Source organism: Tachypleus tridentatus, chromosome 9, assembly GCF_004210375.1.
Source record: "Tachypleus tridentatus isolate NWPU-2018 chromosome 9, ASM421037v1, whole genome shotgun sequence".
Classification (NCBI taxonomy): domain Eukaryota; kingdom Metazoa; phylum Arthropoda; class Merostomata; order Xiphosura; family Limulidae; genus Tachypleus; species Tachypleus tridentatus.
Window position 1 is genome coordinate 52,877,990 of NC_134833.1, and position 22,648 is coordinate 52,900,637.

Consider the following 22,648-nt stretch of genomic DNA (forward strand, 5'->3'; position numbering starts at 1 on the left):
TCCAGTCGTTTCAATACTCGTGATTGGCATATCACAGATAACCTTATGCGTAATTTTGTTATTAATAACAAATCAAACAAACAATAAGTTATTATTTTGTGCTAATACAAACTTCTGTAACTGTCTATTTGTTCTTAAGTATCAAGGCCACACAATGACCTACCTGTGCTATGCCCAGTGCGGTTACCCAAATTTTATCGCAAAATATCAAGGACTACGATGCAAATTAATTGTTAGAAAAATAATATATATATTGCATTTTATACTGATATATGTATATATGCGTGATACTTTATTTTTAAATAATTTTTTCCGTATATATAAATATATACGGACACAAAACCACGAACTGGCAAATCTAAAATTTTATACAAATTCACCAAAGTGGTACTGAGGACTTTGTGAAATAATTAATAACATTGTGATTTACTTTCCCTGTTCAAGTGTAAACCTGCGGTAAATTTACAGAGTTACAGCGCTCAAGATTGAAGTTTAATTTCCCGTATTGATCAGAGCGTATTGTGTAAGTTTGTGGTAAAGCAGAAGAAACTCAACAAATGTTTTTATCCCTTTTTAGCAATCATATTTTGTTTCCAAAGTTTTTATATAAAATACCTTAACAAACTGTACCTGAATTTAAACAAACTTCTTGATATAAAGGCAATAATTTTATTCGGCACTTTTCGTCAAATGTTGTATGTTATACTTGTTAAAACGCAGTTGCCGAAATGGAATATTGCTTTGAAAGAGAAGGTGGTTACACACAATTCTCTATCTCTTTATGTTTGCTGTTGCATAACAAGTTGAATACAATACATATTAAACATTAAAAGAGCAGTAACAGCGACCCAAACATGATCCACAAGTGAAATTTCGCTTTGAAACATATTGTCTGTGACCCACCGACGTCACGTAGTCCATAAATAAAAGTATTTTGTGAACCACAATTGAAGCATATGGCAGCGAACGTGTTAAAGTGTTATCTTTCCTTTACAGTTTTTGCCTTATGCTGTTCTTTTATGTATTCAAAATAACATAAGGATAATAAGAGATGACTTGTCCTTCAAAACACTCTTTGCAAGCCCAGCTTAGATGAAAACAAAAGCAAATTAATCATCCTATATTTTCAGCACTTATCAAATTTTCTCTTTTGAACGTTCCAATGGTGCTGCCATCCAGTGCCACAACGTTATGTCTGATGAATTTCAACGATAAAAACCGGATTTCGATATGGCATGGACAGGTGGTGGGCGGTCGACTGGTAATCTGAGGGTCGTGTGTTCGAATTACCGTTACACCAAACTATTCGCTCTTTCAGCCGTTGGGGCGTTATAATGGTAAGGTCAATCTCACTGTACGTTAGTTAAAGAGTGGTCCAAGAGTTGGCGGTAGGTGGTGATAACTAGCTGCCTTCCTCTAGTTTTACATTACAAAATTAACGATGGATAGCCCTCATGTAGCTGTATACGAAATTCAAAACAAACAAACAAATCGATATCCCTGGTGGGCAGAATACAGATAGCCCATTACGTAACTTTCTGCTTAATTACAAATAAACAAAAAAGATACTAGAATCCATTTATGTGAACATTAACCCATTAAAGAAGCTAATTAAATCACTCTGTTAAAACATTAAGCTGTCCTAATTGGAATCTCATTTGTTATTGTTTTTTAGACTTTAATCTTCTGTCCTTTCAATCCTATTGTCTTCAGAAAACCAAGCAAAGAAATAAAATGACTTTTTTCTTGTCAATACCCTAGATAGACTTGTAAGCTACAATAAGGTTATCTCTTAATATTTTTCTCACATTAAAATAAAATATCTTAGCGTATCCTCATAAGACAACTCTTCCATACCCGTCATTATCCGAGTAGAACTTTTTGACCCCTTTTCAGTTAGTGAACATTTTCATTGATAATAAGACCAAACCTTTAAATAATACTCCAAGTAACGAGAAATTTCCTTTCTTCAGTCACACTGATGAGCAAGGTTTCATGTGTACAAACGCACGATTCTGGTTAGAATAATACTAAATGCATTACTTTCCACTTACTAAGGTTAGTGGCCATTTGCCAAACGTTTCTCCATCTTAAGAAATATTCAAATCACCGTGTAGTATTTCAACATTATCAAAAATATAAATGGTTAAAAGTTAAATGTGCAAGAAGCAGTCTTCTAATTTACTAATTATAATCTTGCTATGCGATTAATATAACTAGGATAACAAAAGGCCAGGAAATACCTTCTGAGGCACACTTCTAGCAACAAAGACCCATAGTGACTGAACTCTAGTTACAACATTTTTTTTGTTGCTATCTCTCATTATCCTACAATTCAATTATATAACCTTTCACAAATCCCCTTCCGATTTTGGATTAGAAGTAAATAAGCTGTGTTCTATTACTAAGTTATAAAGCTAATATATTATTGGATGTATTTCCAGATATTTTAATTATACGCCAAAAGAGTTAATTATTTCTCGATACAAATGACTAGTTAGGTTGTAATTCTGTATTGTTTTGGACTCATTATTTAAGAAAGAACATTGACTTATTGGAAATGGTTCAAAGGGTTACTAAGAAAATTACATGGAAGAAAAAGTCATTTTAGGAGGACAGGTAATATATGTTATTTTACTTTGAGAGATAAGAGTTGCCCTACTGCAGTTTACCAGATTTTAAGGTTGATCATTAGGATAAAGGTTCTTGATTTCTTAGTGCCATATCCTGAAGACGACAGCATTTAGAAGAAACATGTTCGACTTCAGTTAATATATTGTTTTTTTTTTCTTAAGAGGTGGTTAACTTATAGAATAAGCTGTTTGGAAGCAACAGTGGAGACTGTGTATATTATAATATTCTAATAGAGTAATCAATACTTTTGTGAAAAGATGAGTTTAATTTTCTTGTAGGTGAATGTGCAGAAACTGTGTTTCAGGACCAATTGATTTCCTGTTGTCAAATGATGTGAATATTTAACTCTGACTGGTTTCTGCCAAGTTAAGACCTTATACTCTTTGAATTGTGTGTTTATAATATTGGACATAACACATTCTGAACAAACTTATATGGGATTAAGGAGTACATTACTTGATTATCTCCATTATTTTGTGTATATACTTTAGCAAAATTACTATAATTACGCTACTGTTTATAATTAGAACACGGAACGAATTCGCGCGATTCTTGTTTTCATTAGAAATTAAAGTAACGTATCAACTTCCACAAAAGTCTGTAATTCTGTTTATTCGAGTTGAAATTTTGTGTTCATAATTTTTTATATCAAACAATTTGCATATCTCTAGTTTTTCTACCTTATAACAAGAATAAATTGGTTTTCTGAAGATGGCTCTCAAACATACATATGGCGATAAGGAGCCTGCATTTGTTGAATTTGAGTTTTTTTATTGGAATTCAAAGTAATTTAGAACCAGTATTAACTACTTTTGTTTCAGAGAATTTTAATTGACTTTATTTCAAGATTTATTATTATCTTAAACACGATATTTTTGCGCTACAGAAACTACAGTTTCGTATTTGTAACGTATAAAATAAAATACTTTCTTTTCAACATTAAATCAGATTGTATTTTTTATAAGTTATCCTACATGTATACTGGATGGTAAAATATTATTAATACCCTCTACAACATTTCATTTACTGCCATACAGAAGACAGATTAATCATATCATGTGTAGGCGTCTGCAGAAATATGTTAAAATGTCGTTGCTTAGTAAGGAGATAGGTAGAAGGAAGTTAATAACGTGGCAACAGGTACCCATCTATTCAATGACGTCATATCAGAGTCTGTCAATAATACGAAATGAAAAGGAGCATACCTATTATTACGAAAAATGTGGCCTTTAATCGATCTCTCTCTAGCCTGAAACCAGGCGATGCTAATATATAACGTTCCGAATTATGAACCTGTGATCCAACGATTCGCCTCTAGTTGCTGCAAAATAACATTCCGAACATGGAGACTATAGATGGGCTATAAGAATGACGGCCATTATTTGACCACAATATGTCGAGAGATGGCAAAGGATGCTACAGACCAGCTGGTTTATCTTGAGTCTATCAATTCAAACTTAGTTAAGACTAGCTCAGAATGTCCGTGTATCGCTTTGCACAAGTGTCTGATACAAAGTAGCTACCATATTAACTGATTTTGTCAGCATTGGTCAGATCTATAGAACACAAGTTTCAAATATAGAAAACGCAGATACGGCTACAGTTTAGGCAATCTTGCTTTTATAAAAGATGGTATTCGTGAAATAATTTGTCTTTAGGTTATCGCAACCTTGAGGATGAGTTGGAGAAGATAAGTATCTTAGACGTCTAAACTAGAAATGGGTTTATATATACAGATCTGAATAGTCTTGTATTAAAAATTGGTCAGATGTCTCTTTATGACTAGGCAACGAAATGTGTTTGATCTTCTTAACTATTGTTTTGTTTGATAAATAATATAGAAACATTTTAATTATCAAATTTAGTTTTAACCAAAAATATATCGTTTCTGAAATGGTATGCGACGCCTATTTCCAATGCAAATTGTTCATACACTCAAACCGTAAAGAAGTCTTTAGACGTGGGATTTCTTTTTTTCACAAGACTGGGATAGTCATTTTACTTAATGACATTGGGGGAGCAAAAGACAATAGATCAACTGTGGGTACTAGACCGATCCAGTATTAGACCTGCAACGAGTCTTACACCAAACAGAGAAAGAAACCTTCGTCGTCTTGAAACATGTGACAGTCCACGAACCCAAAGCTTATTGGAAAGAATACGCTTATGTTCTAGAAAGCAACAATCTTTCAACATAACCAAAAGTTATTTGTGTATAGAAAAGCGACATAAACAGCGTATGCAAAAACTTATTCTCCGATAGATTCCTGCAGTCATCAAACAGCTGGAAAATAAAAGGGGATATTTAAATTATTGTATAGGAAGACGCACTGGCCCATCCGCTGTACATAGAGCCTATAGATTTTTGTGCAACTGAATTATTGAAATAGACAATGGAGGAGCCGTCTATCTATTTCACCAGGTGAATTACAGAAAGCTTACAGGGATAACTGATGTATCTTTAACATGGCAGCTCACAATCAAATTCTTTGTCATTCAGAGAACGCCACAGAAATATTATTAAGATACAATTCCATCAGATAAAGTGTCATTAGACGATTGGACATGTCTTGGTAAACTACAACGAAGTGGTGAGGTTCCAAAATTATTTTAATGTATTTGCATTTTTTGACAAAGTTTTAATTTGATCGACCTTTTTTGTTCTGGTTTTCTCAATAAATCGTTAACTCCAGAAACAAAAGTTTGAAGCTGTCAGTAACTGCTCTACAATGAAACATGATATTGATATTCGGTGCTGTTTGTTGCCGAGTTTAGAATGTGTTTTATTTATACCGTAAATATTTAAAGATTTTTTTCTGTACATAACCTAAATTTAGGCCATTTATATTTCGTTTTAACTGGTAGACTTATTATTTTGGTTTCAGCTGTCCTTATATTTTTTACAAAAAAGATAAAACGAATACATTATATATATTTAAAGAGTATACAGTTTCCATCCAAACTATAAAAGCTAGGCTCTAAAGTGACCAGATTTATAAATTTTTATGAAAAACTTTTCAAAATACCGATCTTATAAGTGTTTTAAAAACGATGCTCGTTATGAGAACATCAACATGAAAATTTGCATTTGACAAATGTAATACTAGTCGCAGTAGACATCAAACTTGTTGAGATTAATTGCATAGAATACTGCATTATCCCTCATGCTATTAACATTTGATTTGCTTAAAGGCAAATAGTTACATATCTATTATCGTTGATTTTAGATGTCAAATATAATACAACCTTCATTTTGATCTTTAGTTCGATTCTTTTCTATAGATTGTTAATTTTTATACTGTACACGTAGTAGTAGTAAGTGTTGATAATATGTGTTTTATATAGTTTACTGGAAGGTTATTTATAACAGAACTTCTATTTAGGTTCCGCCTTTAATGTTTTAAATTCAATTATTGGAAGAGAGTTTTATGAGCTTGCTTCTTAGAATGTACACTTCTGGCTCATATTCAAGTAAGTAAACTCCTTTCCTTTATATTGAATGATCATTCCCAAGTTTTTCCTTCCTATAACTTTATTGAAACGCTAAGCACTGATAAGTAAATCAGTTATTCGCCCATGGTTGTGTAAAGAAACCTTGGATACCGTTACCTCTATTCTAGACGTTTAGAAAATAATACAAAAATTCAAACATGGCATGAAGTCTATCTTAGTGCCCCATGATATTTAATTGATTTTGTACCACGAACGAATTTAACTTGAATAAAAGATGAATCTTGAGATTGGATTATTATACGTGATAAATGTTTGCTATCATTAGGACACTGAAACGTACTACTAACACACGTTTCCAAAATCTTTATGAGCTCATTGGAGAAGATGAAACGTGAGTAAACCAATAGGATGTAGAGCTGTTCGAAGGTCAATAAAAATGCAATATTAATATTAACATTAAGTATTCTAAATTCATATTCACATACTGATGATTTTTTGTTTCAGTAATAAACCCAACTAATTATAAAAATATAGTCGTTTTGTGAAGCGATATCTGTGTTAATTGGGGATGTTTTTGAAACAAAACAAAAACAGTAGAAGAAATTTATTTCTACATTGTTCTTATGACGAAAACATAATCCCTATCAGCATATATTCATGGGCTGATATATATTCAAATAGTAATACTGATCTCCAGTGCTACGAATTCCATATGCGTGCTTGAAACATAGTTTCAGTGCAGGTACTACTTATCCTGTGCTAAAGAAGTTCTTTACAACGAAATGAGAAATTTATTGAGAAGCAAGAGTTTTGAATTTGTTTTTCAGAACCGATAATTGAACTTTCATGGTAGTGGTCGCATAGACTGAAAAAACAGCATATATTCAAAAGATAACCATGACAACTAAGTTATTAAACTATTACTTTAAATATATTTCGAAAACTAAGTTTTTGTTTCGTATTTCTTAATTTCAGTTAAGCCTTTATTATTTCAAGTTGACAATATATCCATTTTTATAACGTAGATATATATATAGCAGAATGAATCTGTATTAGTTGTCGACTAATGCGTATCGTAAAAGCTGTGAAATGAAAAACTCGTTTCAACAATTACGTTGGACAAGCACCATTCACTCACCTTGTGTATAATAGTTTAAACTTGGTATATCGATCAGTACGTATAATATTTACAGGCTTATAAAGTTTATGTCTGGTCAGTGTACTCAACATTGGTCAGTTTAAAGTACACAAGATAGAACACAAGTGCTGGCGATATTTTTTATCTTTAGGGTTTACGTACTATAAATTATGTTTTGTAAAACAGCAATTGATGTACTTTCGCTAGGTTTTCAATGCACATTATGTATCATGAAGGAACACAGTTTTGTCCAACGCTCAAGTTTCGTTTTATGGTTATTATAGTGGTCACTTGACCACTTTCAGAGATTTCGAAATCAAACATTCACGTAAAACGTGTTTGAATCAAGTGTACTCTTTTGTTTCTACAATTATGCTTATAAATAGTAGCCAGGTATATTATGATGTTTTGTTAAAGTTTAATTTTATTAATAATTATGTGAAGAATTTTCACTTTGAAAGCCATCATTATAAACCACAATTTCTCGCGAAAGTTTATGAACACTATTAAAATACATAATAAGAAATTCAGTTTGTTTTAATAAGCTCTCCAAGCACTCAAACGGTATTCAAATAGTTATATCAAGAATCACCAAGTACACTATTTATTGAATGTATTTTAATCTATCTGAGTTTTAACATTGGTTAACAGACTCTATTCAGACGGAATACTTAGCATTTAAATATTTTACCAACTAAACTAAATACCATCTAGTGCTAAGTGCTGAAAACAATATCAGGTATTTCTCTATAATTTATCTGTACTAATTTACCTTAACATAACCCTCCACGTCGCGGTTGATTCACAGTCATCCGTAAATTTCATTTGTTTGTTTGAAGTTAAGCACAAAACTATACGATGGCCTCTCTGTGCTCTGCCTGCTAAAAGTATGGATATCCAGTCTATAGCGTTGTAAGTCCGCAGACATACCGCTATGTCTTTGAGGACATTACCCAGACAATACGTTTATATATCATTCTTTTTTTTAGTTGATAAACAGTCACACGTAAATTATACACTTTTATGACATCCTTTTTGTAAGTTGATTTATAGTCACTCGAAGATTAGATTATACGTTTTTACGTCACCCTTTCTTTCTTTTGACGGTTCTTATTGGATATGAAAAGAAACCAGTGCATATTAAGCCAACAAATAGGTATTTTATTGTTCGTAACTCTACAGGGTAGTAAAACGGAAGGCTTTGGTACGTAAATTTTATAGTAATTAATTTCATTGTCTAACTTTACTGCTTTGAAAGTATTCGGATTAAGTATCGGAAATAGAAGCTGTTTCTTCAATATTTGATGGTTTACTTTTAACCATAGCACATCAAACAATATGAAGCACTTACGAACAATGTAAGTATACAATAAAAAATATAAGAAACTATAATGAAGTGCTTTGGAGTTTTCATAATACTCTAGTGATTTATCATATCGTCCAAATAAATTGTGAGTGTCATTGTGATTTTTTTACCTTACGATTACATTATACTTGTCATCTTTTTCTATAATATACGTATCCACGTTATTATTGTTTGTACAAGTGTGAATGTCGCTGATCTTCGGATACTTATTTATAGCAGAATACATAACAGTTTCTGTCTCGGCATCTTACTTTTGTTAGTGATTCCAAAGCTTTAAATCTGTATCTTTATATTTTACCTCAGAAAGCCTGTATTCTCCTGGGTATAATCAATAAGTTTCTGTTGAAGCTTTTCTTAAGGCACTAGAGTGATGAAGCTTTGTAACCTGCTGAATTCATTATTCATTTTACAAATCTATACTCTTTCTGTGTTCAAGAAATGTTTGTTTACAAAAGTTTTAAAGAAGAACAGGAAAAACATGCATCCTCTGTTCTCCAAATTAAATTTCTAGCACTCGAACGAGTATGGTTTGTAGTTTTTGTATTAATGTAAATAACCTTAAGCTATTTGAAGTAAAATATAGAGTACGGTTATTTTAGTTTACTTGTTTCTTACATGTAGAATAAAAATAACAATATAAAGTTTAATATAACTAAAAAAACTAATACATTCTATCAATGTAGCACAATATAAGTAAAGATGTATTATTCTAGGGTTGAAGGACTCACCCAAAAGAAACCCGTCCTTACTCCATTGTACAGCTCCTGCCAAATTTTTGATTTTGCACTGAATCATGGCAGTGAGACCTTCTATAACCTCTGTATCAGATGGCTTCACTAGGAAATACTGTTGTTTTGATTCTGCTTCTGGAAAAGAAAAAAATATTGTATTGAAGGATAATCAAACCGGGGTTTCGGTAAATAAGTAGTTATCCATGCGTGATTTACTGAGCTGATCCACATACTTATGAATTATACTGGTGCAACTTACAGAGACATTGAATACATTGTATTAAAATAATTTTAATCTGTACTAATTCAAATCACATAATGACAGCAGGCAATGCTACGTCGCAATGGATCGGCGTGTATCAGAATTACATTCGTAAATTTTGGACGTAATGTAGGTTGTGCGATTTTGAGAAGGATTTGCAATAGCCTCTTCTGACGCAAAATATTTATAAACTCAGATCATAGAGACTTGTTCAGGTAGGAGATTTAGCATTTTCAAGACAGTAGTTGTTCCTTATATTCGATAGAATTGGGATACAAAGTAATATTGATCAACATGGGGAACCAGGACTATCCAAAAAGAGACTTGACACAAGATAGACCTGATACATGTTAAGCAAACTGTATAACAGGTGCAAATCTACGAACACAAAAGTCAGCGTAAAAAGCCATCCACACATCTCATGTAGCATGTGACATTACTCAGCATGACTAAAATTAACCTGAAAAAGTGGCACAAGCTAGTTAGTTCTACAACATATATATTCATCCTGAGTTAAACCTCAATCAATCGTTTTATTCCATACAAAGATATACAGTTATATCCTGGGAAGAAACATCTATGGATTTTTGTGTGGTTGAACTGTAGAAATATGGACTGAAAAACTGTTGCCCTCATAGACAAGATGAAATATAGAAAGCCTGTATGAAGAACGAGTAAGTTTTGGATATGACTGCTTTCCAACAGGACCTGTGCTGAAGGACTATGATCAAGAGGCATGGTCTCGAGATAGGGCATCACGTAGAGATAGTTATTGTAACAAATTATAGGGGCTCCAAAATCATTTTAGAATAACGCATTTAACATCGTGACACAGCAATATATTTAATGACGAATAACGTCTTATATGTATCCATTATAATATCCATGGATAACCTTTCAATACTAACTGTTCATTTCTTTAATACGTTATCAATAAAAATTTTCCTTTCGTTATCTCTGAATATTATTTAATTACCTTTCGAAAGATAATTGCACTTATTACAAAGTTTACGTTGTTATCATCCGAGTTTTATACAATGTAAAAAGAAATCTAAATTTATCAATGGTAAATTCAAACATTCAAATTATCTCACTGGTTCAGAACCTTGAAATGTAATAAAAGTAATTATTCTTCAAAAGCTTTTGCTGATATTTATATCGTTACATTTATGACAGCTTTCTGGAGTCGAAAGAGTACAGTTAGTCCCAGTCAATCTTCCCTCTAGTAAAACACACAGTCGTTTCGTTACATGACTCCCACGGGTGTTACTAATTACAATACTCGCTGAGTTTGCCGTTTCCATGCCTACGTTGTTTGATGATGATGTGGTTTAGATTTATTAGTCTTAAGAGAACAACTAAACCATAATCTGATCTGTTCTTTTTACCACTTACTAACAATTCGAAAAATTTAATTTAACTTTCCCGATCTCTGAGACTTGAACATGAAATAATTATCTAGTCAAATTATCGTAGAAAACTTATAATTATTTTCAAAAACACAGTAATCGCGCGTATGTAATTCGGGATTAAATGGACATTTTCTACAACAAAATTGAATATCTTTATCTCGGTTACGTTTAGAAATTCCTGTAGCAATAAGAATAGGGAACAATTAATACGCTCATTAGGAAATTTTATGGCATTTTTATGATGCCTCTTTAATATTTCGCTTTTTACTAACAGGGAAATGTTATGATATATTTTTTCAGTCTGTTTCAAATATTCTATATACACTTACATACACCTAAAAGAATATTACTCTCTTCGTAAATATAATTAACAGAAACTGATCACTTGATTAGAGTAACTCCAAGTTCTTGGACAATACCCATGCGGCATGTTACAGTTGAAGAGAATTTAGCTAAACAAGGAATCCTTACCATGTAATCTTCTTTTAGTTTGGTTTGATTTGAATTTTACGCAAAGCTACACAAGGAATATCTTTGATACCCGTCCCTAAATTAGCAGTTAAATGCTAGAAAAAAGACAGTTAGTCACCACCACCCACCACCAACTCTTGAGCTACTCTTTTACCCACGAATAGTTGGATTGATCATCATTTTATAACGCCCCCACAGACGAAAAAGCGACCAAGTTTGACGGGACAGGGATTCGAACCCGTGACTCGCAAATTGCTCTGTAATAACTTAATTATACTAGGCCTCTTATTTAATAAAGGCATCTCTCATAAAAGTATCAACAATGACTAACAACATAAATTATGTCTGTCACTAATAAAATAATAATGAGCAGAGCTGACTGACCGATAGAAAAACAATTGTGAAGTAATGAAAGCTAGAAAATTGTTCTTCCTGGGTTGTCAACAGTAGACAGAATTTTAATACCCTTAATAGTACCTTTCAGAACATAAATAAAGCATGTAAAATGATAGCCGATATCTAGCCAAAAACTGCTTATGTGAAATACAAAGAGGTGAGCATGATATCCTTGTTCACCAAGAACTTACACAGTTGCGAGTGATTGACTGAAAGCACATGATCTGAATACTCGTATTTTACTCTTTTGGAGTCCTGGTAAAGCCATACTCGGAAAGTGTTTAATCCTAGATGGGAACTTTCGGAGGCGCAATATTATTTGGAATAGCTATCTTTGCACGAAGTGGATAATTTGGTTCCTTTAAAAGTACGAATAGCATCCTAAATGTATTTTTAATCTCTAACCTGATGTGCTAGGGCTTTCACAGTAAAATAATACAACAAGTGTTTGTTCTGGTTTTGTCCAAAATTACTTTGAGAGTTTAGTATTCTTGATTTGTTAGTACAATCACAGGATCCCAGTCAACTGAGTACCTTTAAGATGAATACTGTCTTTCAATAACCACAAAATAATTAAAGAATAAATTACGGTCGACAAGACATATTCTGATACTTCCTAGGGTAAATTCCGAACTGATTTAAAGCGGACATTTCAGGCAACGTTCAACTGGTGCATATAATGTGTAGAAACTTAAGACATTCAAGTAACACACACAAGAGTATATTTAAGATCATGTTCAACCATGTATTTAAGAACATATTCAAGCATCTATATAAGAACGTATTCAAGAATATATTTAAAAACGTCTTCAAACACGTATTTACGATTGCTAGTATTTATGAACAGGCCCGGTATGGCCGGGTGGTTACAGCGCTCGTCATGCAATCTGAGGATTTCGAGTTTGAAACCCCATCACATCAGACATGCTCGCCCTTTCAGCCGTGGGGCGTTATAAAGTGACGGTCAATTCCACTATTCAATGGTAAAAGAGTAGCCCAAGAGTTGGCGGTGGGTGGTGATAACTAGCTGTCTTCCTTCCTGTCCTAAAATACTAAATTAGGGACGGCTATCGCAGATATTTCTCGTTGAATTTTGTGTGAAATTCATAAAACAAACAAACACCTTTGACGAGGTCAAATATACGAACAGCTATTTTAACTATTTAACATGTGTTTCTACCATCACAGATAGCAGCTTCTTTTGTATCTGCGTGCTTAACAGCAAACAAAATAAAATTAGCCTGGAAAGTCGTGAAAAAAGAAACATCATCAAATGTCCAAGTCACTTATATAAGAATAACGAGCACTTAGCCGTATTGATGCTGTCTTTCAGTATGAGTACAGGTGTATGACATTGAGCGACAGATGTCAGAAACGCTGTTCATATAAAATAAATCTAAGTAGTTACTATGAGTGTGTGTATTCATACTTTAAAATAAATAACCACTTATCTTATAGCTGTGGTCTTTCAGTTACAGTGGCAACTGCCCACATTGACTTCCGAGTAACTTCAAACTCTTAAGAGGTGCCGCGACATAGTTTACATGTTCTAAAATTACTTTCTAAAAGTTTTTTTTTATTATCACATCTTATAAATCATTGAAGTTATTATTTTGTAGAATAATTAAACTCTGTAAACATCGTGTGTAAGTAGAAGTAGAATTGGTTTTAATATATACAACAACAGTACTAATAAAGTCCGTAATCAGTGTTTCAAGGGCGTATGAAAGCTGTAAATGTAAACGACTTGTACAGGAAGGAATATGGAAGAACTACATTTGTATTACATTTGTCTTAAAGACTGTCGTTATTATTAGTTGAAGGATTAATGATACTTCTTAATCTTTCTTTATTGTTTTAGATCATCACTTTCCAGACAGTCTAGTTTTTTATTGGTCTTTCCAGGCATAAAATACATACCATGTAAGCTTCTTGTCTTGCATAAAAGAATTTGATGAGTAGTATATGGGAATTTAAGTATGTTACTTAACGTCAGCAGATGAGGCGTTAGTTCTGTTAAATTTGCATGTGTATTACACGTACATTACGAAAACTCCTTTCGAATTTTTGAACAGCTAGGAAGAAAGTAGTATAACCCGAATGAGAAATCACATTATTTACACGTGTTAGTTCTTTAACTGCGTTATAGTGCACAAAATTCAAACACTATTAAATTCTACGGAATGCACTAGAACTATATATAATCTATGAACCCCTACAGTTATTTTCTTAATACTTACTTTAAATACATGTTGATTAAATATGAAATGGTAATGTAATGTAATATTTAATATGTTTCATAAAATCATAATTCACTACACGTACTACTTCGATTTCGCTATACACGTGTGAGTTTTCATTAAACGTGTAAAACGAGAAAGTGTGTCAGAAGCCTAGCATTTAAATCGTGGATCTAGTAACAAGACATTAAGTCTCGATTAGACAGGTAAGTTTTGTCCTGATGGTATTTTTAAGGAGATATCAAGGTTATCAAGCACTTACAACTAAACTTAGACTAAATGTAGAATGAACACTAGAATAAATGAAGCTAATGTTGTATAAAAAATATTGATTAAAATTATTACTGTTGTAAATCAAAACTTCAGAACACTAGAATGTATAATTATTAAAGTGCATTGAAACTCCATTTAGGTACTCTCAACAATTTCAGCTGTAGTTCCTGTAATATTTCACAAGGTGGCTTGAGGGCTTATAATACTGAAAAGTCTGGCTTGATTACTGCGGTGGAAACAGAACAGTTTGCTATTGAAAATAAACAAACTAATACGATGACTGATTTGGTAAAAGATTTACATTACTATATTAAGCTAATGATAAAAGATGGTATTCACAAAAAAAGTGTAAACTATAATTATAAATAATATGTAAGTAAGTAACTATAACAGAAAGAGGGTAAGTTCTCAACTGCTTAACGCCAAAAATTTGTTTTTAAAATCCACACAAATACTTTACGTGAAACTTAAGTATACCTATGAGAGTTTATGTAAATGTATTAAAGTACGCCCTACAACAATAAAAACAAAATAAAATTGATGCAAGCTAGAACAAGAAGTAAAATTCGCAAATACAAGAATACTAAAAATATCTTTAGAGAATTATAGTGGTGCTGTATGAGTCTTGGTATAAGGAAAGATTTATATAATTCTTCCACGAAAAGTCCTTTAACAACACCCCAACCACACATATAGCTGCCAATAAACTCGAGAATGATATTTAATAATGATTTGATTTTTACGATGGCAGTGACATGTTGGACAAACATCTGAAAGATTAGTCCTAAAATAGTTATTTATGTTATAGTCGTATGGAATTCGAAGGCAATAAACTGTTCCTTCTAAGGCATTATTGCGCGCATTAAGTGTTATAAGATGAAAAGACGATAAATTTAAAACCTATTTACTGAGCCAGGCAATATAAGACGTAATTCATTTTCTATCGCCTTATGTCTTTTTAATGTTTCAGTAAATATATATTTCATACATCATTAAAATAATACATGGTTGTCAGTTTATAAAGTTTCTTAGTTCCTGGCTGTTATTAGAGTATGGTTTGTGGTGTTTTTACAATTTAATTTGAAGGTATGTCACTCAAATAAGATGCACTAAGTCAAGGTATTGCACACATGCACACTTATACCTGTTTTTATACAGCCGGGGTTGAAAAGATAGGATGAGGTTATCATAACGGAAGTACTTACAAACTATTACACCTCAAAAAGCGAAAATCTTCGGGAAAACATGTAGGTTAGTTTAATGATACTATTAAAAGTCTAGTTAATAGAACTGATTATATCAATGGCACTATTAAATGCCTAGTTATTGGTACTAATAATAACTTATTACACTGATACTAAACGGATTTGTCAACTAACTTCTTATGTTTGTTTTACTTATGTATAATACATAAAATTTAACAAATTTCGTATGCGTCTCCTAACTCTTTATCAGAATTAAAAGGTATTTTAATGGAAGAGTACACACTTTATTATATATTTGCACCAGCGTTTGCATGATTAGTTGTATTCTTCTTAATAACTTTTATTCAACCTTACACAGTTTCGTTCCAGTCAGTTCAGTGGGTCCTGCAAATTAAGAGAACACATTTATTCACATATCTTTACTCTGTGTATGTACAGTCACATTCTTTGTCAAATTAATCACCACATGATGGATGTTTGGTAGGGCCAAGAAACATATTTGAGGGAAATATGGATAACATACGAATGGAAAAACATAAAATTGCGACTACAGGAGAAAAGCAAACATTATCGAACATGGGTATTTTCTTTGTCACTAAGTGCAACGATTAATAGAAGCCCGCGTACATATCTTCATCCACGCACGTTAGCCCCTATCTCCACCCCTTTATATTCAGTTAAGTTATCCATTTGATTTAGAATTTTATTTCATTTATTTTTACTGAACAGGACTGATTAATTGGAATTGAGCCCAAAACCGTACAATGAGCTATCTGTGCTCTGTCCACCACGGGTATTAAAACTCGGTTTCTAGCTGTGTGAGTCCGCAGACATGTTGCTGTGCCACTGGGAGAAGGAATAGTTCTTTGGACTGAACATGCTACAATAGTTAACTATAATGTTTAGTGCAATGGCTAAAATTGCTCAATGCTTGTATGAATTAGTAAGTTTAAATAACTATCTGTAATAAAATCTGCATAACGGTGTGCCATTAGGGGACTTATTAAAGAGAAAAAGATTATACGGATTTACCTATAGATGATTTCAGTTTTAGAGGGAATCGCTTCTTTTTAAATGTACTTTGCCTGTATTAGTTACCTGACAGAAAAATAAAGGCCCGGCATGGCCAAGTGTGTTAAGGCGTTCGACTCGTAATTTGAGGGTCGCGGGTTCGAATCCCGGTCGCACCAAACATGCTTGCCCTTTCAGCCTTGGGGGCGTTATAATGTGACGGTCAATCCCACTATTCATTTGTAAAAGAGAAGCCCAAGAGAATGCGGTGAGTAGTGATGACTAGCTACCTTCCCTCTAGTCTTACACTACTAAATTATGGACGGCTAGCGCAGATAGCCTTCAAGTAGCTTTGCGAGAAATTCAAAATAAATATAAAAGAAAATATATTTTCTTGGTTAAAACCATGTGATATTTTATACTCGTAAGCTATTATAATTTTTTTTCATATAAAGATTAACAATTAAGCCCCCATCTCGGAGATACAAAAAGGGATCGTCCATAAAGTGCAGGCGTTTCACCAAAAGAAACAACAACAACACTTCTTCACATAGATTATATATTATTACTTGTATTTCGTGAACAAGGGCAACAGGAAGACTCATTCTTGGACCGTGATGGAATTTCTGGTCATGCTCTCACACGAGTGATTCTAGTAAATAAGCTTTCCTCCAAGACACCACTGTCTTGAGGTTTGTTTTCATTTTGAAAAGTCGGATTAAATGGTCGAACTTGTAATAGAATACAAGTGTTTATGACAGATATTGTCAGTGTTGTCACGGCCAAAATGTTTTTTGGCAAAACAAAAACAACAACTCATAAGCCTGACGTTAAACTGGTTGATCTTCACGTCTTCCTGTGAACGTGACAGGAAAAGGATCCTTTTAAATATTTACTAATAATCTGATAAAATGTATTAGTACTTATGCTAATAATCTGATAAAATGTATTAGTACTTATGCTAATAATCTGATAAAATGTATTAGTACTCATGCTAATAATCTGATAAAATGTATTAGTACTCATACCAATAATCTGATGAAATGTGTTAGTACTCATGCATCATAACTTTATTTCGTAACCTGTTACTGATGTACTAATTATAATAAATATCTAATAATATCTACGTAATATCACTGCTAATTTAGCAGTGTAAGACTAGAGGGAAGGCAGCTAGTCATCACCACCCACCGCCAACTCTTGTGCTACTCTTTACCAACGAATAGTGGGATTGACCGTCACATTATACACCCCCAGGGCTGGGAGGGCGAGCATGTTTAGCGCGACGCGGGCGCGAACCCGCGACCCTCGGATTACGAGTTGCACGCCTTACGCGCTAGGCCATGCCGGGCCGGCTTCGTTCGACATGTTAATCACTTTTAAAGTACAGAGAGATACCACTGTTATTAATGACAGGAACATATCGGATACAGTTATTTCGCTTGTGTTTATATCTTTTTTTCTACAGCTAAGTTTCTCTTCGTCCATCACAAACAAGTAGTCACAAACGTTTTTATTTTTGTGTAGTTGTAATACTGCATTTTAAATAGTTTGTATTAACTTATGACAATAATGATAATCTGTAGGTTCACAGTTAGGGAGTTTTAGTTTAAGGTTTTGCAAATATCCAAAACAAATCTTTAAACTTTATAACATTCTAATTTCATTAGCTACGTTCTACTTCACTTTGTTTGTTTTAAGAGCCATGCAACCCAACCTATCGAGCGAGGAATTTTAGCGCAATTCTACCGTTGAAATACTTTAGAGATTTCGCTTTGAAAGCCTAGTATTGTTTCATTTTACAAAAAATTGAGTAAACAAATAAACACTTAGTTAACGTACTAACGCTAGCATACTATATAATAACAGACAAAAATTATAAATAATGTCTTTTTGATCATAAAGGACAATTTTATGATTAGCTTATTTCGTTTATTTGCTGATAGCAGTAATGTTACAATGCATAACAACTTAATCACGTATTTTTTTCAAAGTACAACTAATTATATTAATAGAAACTCTGAGTTAATATGCTTCATTCAGATATGTAAATATAGGTTAAATAATTCATTGTACTTACTTAGTGTTGTTGTGTATAAAGATTTTAACAGCCGAGTTTCGAATTTCTTATGATACGTATTAAGACCTGAAATAGCCTGAAAATTTAATTTGAGTTTAGAAGCTAATTGAATGTTAATATGTATCAAATTTATTATATTTACCAACAAGATTGATACACATAATTTTCTGTTTAACACAAATACATTTTAATATACAAATAACAATACAATTTTTAATAATGGTTACTACAAATAATGGTTTATATACAAGAGTTTTACAAGCTTACAAACAATATAGTGTCTTCTATCTGGTCTGGAACTAAATATTTTATCGACGGTTCACGGTGAGCGAATTAGTTTCAAGTTGATATCAGTACAGTTTATTTAACGGGTAGCTAGCTATCCCTTCACACGCGAGATTTTCTGCTGATGTCTTCGTAGAAATACTAAGTTCGATGTTAATTCACTGAAGTTAAACTGTTTGTAATATTCGAAATCTATAAATGTTTCTGATCAAATATCTGTAGTTTTCCGAGTAATAAACATTTATCACAATCATAGATTTCGAGATTTATAGTGCACTAACTGTAGCAAACCAACAATGTTAACTGCCTCTCCGCGTGTTGTGATAGCTACCTTTTATAATCTTTAGGCGCGGTTCTCGAAATTTCATTTGGGAATAATATTGGTAATCACTAGTGTATTACATACATACATAGTACACTGTTTACTCTTGCACTCGAGGATATTTTGCAAATTTAGAGAATAGGCGGGACTTTCGCAACACAGATTTAACAATATAAGTTACACGCATTTCTAAATATATATTTAACTAAAACAAACACTGATATTAAAATAAATATATAATAGTAAATCCGTTACAAAGGATTAATTTCTTAAACTGTCCCTGGTTGTAAAATGCTATTTTGTTATAAAATGTTGTTAGTTAAATTAAAATTATTCGATGTAGAAAAACTTTTAATATTTATTTTAACAGCTTTTATGGTGTTAACAAAAAGTACAAAACGCATAATACAAGTGTATTATAACAAGTAAATAAATATTTACTTCAGTTGTATTTAATATTTTCACGAAAAAATCCCTTCCCCCTTATAAAAATAAAACACCTTTTTATCTATACGTAAATTTGATTGATGCTCAAAGTGGCAAGTAAACATGAATAATTTTTCGTGAAGATGTTTGCAGAAGGAAGAAAAACATAAAATAATAGCTAGTAATTATAAAATAGTTACTTCAGTGGACGTCTCTTATATACTGGCCATTGACTTGCTACAAAGACAAAAAACAGCGACCTATACTGTGGGGAGTTATTACTAAACGACCAATGCCCGGCATGGCCAAGCGCGTTAAGGCGTGCGACTCGTAATCTGAGGGTCGCGGGTTCTCATCCCCGTCGCGCCAAACATGATCGCCCTCCCAGCCGTGGGGGCGTTATAATGTAACGGTCAATCCCACTATTCGTTGGTAAAATGTAGCCCAAGAATTGGCGGTGGGTGGTGATGACTAGCTGCCTTCCCTCTAGTCTTACACTGCTAAATTAGGGACAGCTAGCACAGATAGCCCTCGAGTAGCTTTGTGCAAAATTCAAAAACAAACAAACTAAACGACCAGAGTTCCAGTTATCTTAAAAGCATAGAGGAAAACACGCAATATCGGGAATCACTGACTGAATGAGGCTGATCACAAGCAATTATCAGTGAATAATGTTGATAAAACATAAAACTCCTTTGTTTATAATTGTCAAAATCTGACAACGTGAATAAAAGTGTCGAGATATATATGATTTTATTTTTTTCTCAGTCACTTATCGAGTCAAGTGAAATATTGCGCCGTAGATTCGCACAAAATAAGTGTAAGCTGACTTTACCTAATCTACGAAATGTACGTAAATATCATTCACTGCAGTCACTGAAAAACATTAACGTGAAATTTCATGTGTTGTTTAACTCTTCCTGTTGTCAGTGTACATGTAAAAACGGTTTGTTTGTTTGTTTGTTTAGAATTTTGCGCAAAGTTACTCGAGGGCTATCTGCGCTGGCCGTCCCTAATATGCAGTGTAAGACTAGAGGGAAGGCAGCTAGTCATCACCACCCACCACCAACTCTAGGGCTATTCTTTTACCAACGAATAATGGGGTTGACCTTGACATTATAACGCCCCCACGGCTGAAAGGGCGAACATGTTTGGTGCGACCGGGAATCAAACCCGTGAGCCTCAGATTACGAGTCGAATGCCTTAAACCACCTGGCCAAGCCGGCCACATGTGAAAACACTTTTGCATCTTCAGTTGCATGTGAATCAGCGCATGATATTAAGATTACTTGATTTATAGCTTTTATAAATGTTGAAAACTATTTGTATAGTTAGTTATATGTAACCGTATACCTTTATATATAGCGATACCAGTTTTACATAAAGTGAAGCCCTTTTGTACTGCAACTTAAGCCAATCAATAAATTGTAGGTGCATCCAGAAAAGAAGTTGTTCTGTGGAAGGAAATATTAATTTGATAAATCATTTTAGGATAATTAAAATACCACCTTTATAATTTCGCACTTGAAACAATACAATTGGTAAATATACCCTTCGTTATAAGTCAACTGCTTCTATCATGCACGCACTGAAAACACCTCAGTGAAGTTGAATACAAAATGGAGCTAGCCATTAGCAACATGTTTTATCGAAATACTATATTACAACAGCTTTATGAGTTTAAACGCACATGTTTGGGATTTTGTATGAATTTACATATCATAACAATAGTTAACTTACCACTAGCATTAAAATGTTTGTAATTCATTGGTTATGAATATTTTTGAAGTATTTCAAATATATTTTTTAATAAAGTCTTCGAAACGGTTCCAATTATTACGACCATACACATAATGGAAATAACAATTATCTCAAAATAAACCTGCGCAGTCCTAACACATAGAATAAATTATTAACGTTCATACCATACATTACCTGTATCACACTACAACAAAGGAAAAATTATTATTAATTATGTTCTGTAAATCTTCAGTTATGTGAGAAACATTTCCAGAATGTTAGTTGTTTTATTTCTGAACTTGAAGCACACCGATTTTTTTTTCAAGCGTTTTTGAAATTTAAACCTTTTTAAAACTGGCTATAATGAATGCACTTGAACTACAGGCTTAAATATTCTTACCAGTTGCTGGGCGACTAAACACTGTCTTGCCTTCTGTCATTCCCACCACCATTGACATAAGAACTTATCTTCAGGAACTTGAGTATATAGGATGATGTATATATATAATAAAAAAAAAAAAACCAGGCAAGTGTAATTTCTATTTTGCTACCACACTTTCTTTAGAGTATGAGATTCCGACACACAATTGGCTAGAAATAATCATGTGACCCAAAATGTTCTTTTAATTCCTTTTGAAATTTCAAACATGATATCTTGGACTAACATCGAACGTATTTTGTTTTGTTTTCAAATCATTTCTGCGTGAGCCCTGGATTCTAAATGGATATCAAAATAATTATAATTATATTCTATAGTGGCACAGTGGTACGTCCGTGGATTTATACTGCTGGAAAGTGTGTTTCGACACTTGTGATAGGCAGAGTATAGGTAACATCCTGTGTAGCTTTGCGTTTAACAACAAATAATAAAATTGCATCTCAAATTGCAAACTCTCTCTTTGTTAACCTGAAGATGATCTAAGAAGGTCGAAACGTTGTTCTCTATTTTATTTTAATAAAAGTTTTAATACCCATACCAGCCGTCTTGAAATACAGTTAGTTCAATTTGATTATTTATTTCGTGGTGACGAGAAACTCACTTGAAATAACAATGTAAACAAGAGATAGAAGTTTTGTTTTTAAAACATTATCGAAGGGATTGAAATATCGTTATCTAACATGCTCTAAATTGTTTATTTCTGTATTCTTAATTATAAATAAGAGAAACAAAACTTTTAATCAGACTTAAACTTTCTTCCGAAA

General features: G+C 32.8%; 1 protein-coding gene across 2 annotated transcripts in view; it reads right to left on the reverse strand.

Annotated features, from left to right (window-relative positions):
- The window catches only part of LOC143225257 (nephrin-like), a 196,549-nt gene that overhangs the window by 103,295 nt on the left and 70,606 nt on the right, over positions 1–22,648 (reverse strand). For both annotated transcript variants that reach the window (XM_076454337.1, XM_076454336.1), the window contains exon 2: positions 9,320–9,457. In XM_076454337.1, coding sequence (XP_076310452.1) covers positions 9,320–9,457 — 138 coding nt within the window. The remainder of the gene's footprint in view (positions 1–9,319; positions 9,458–22,648) is intronic.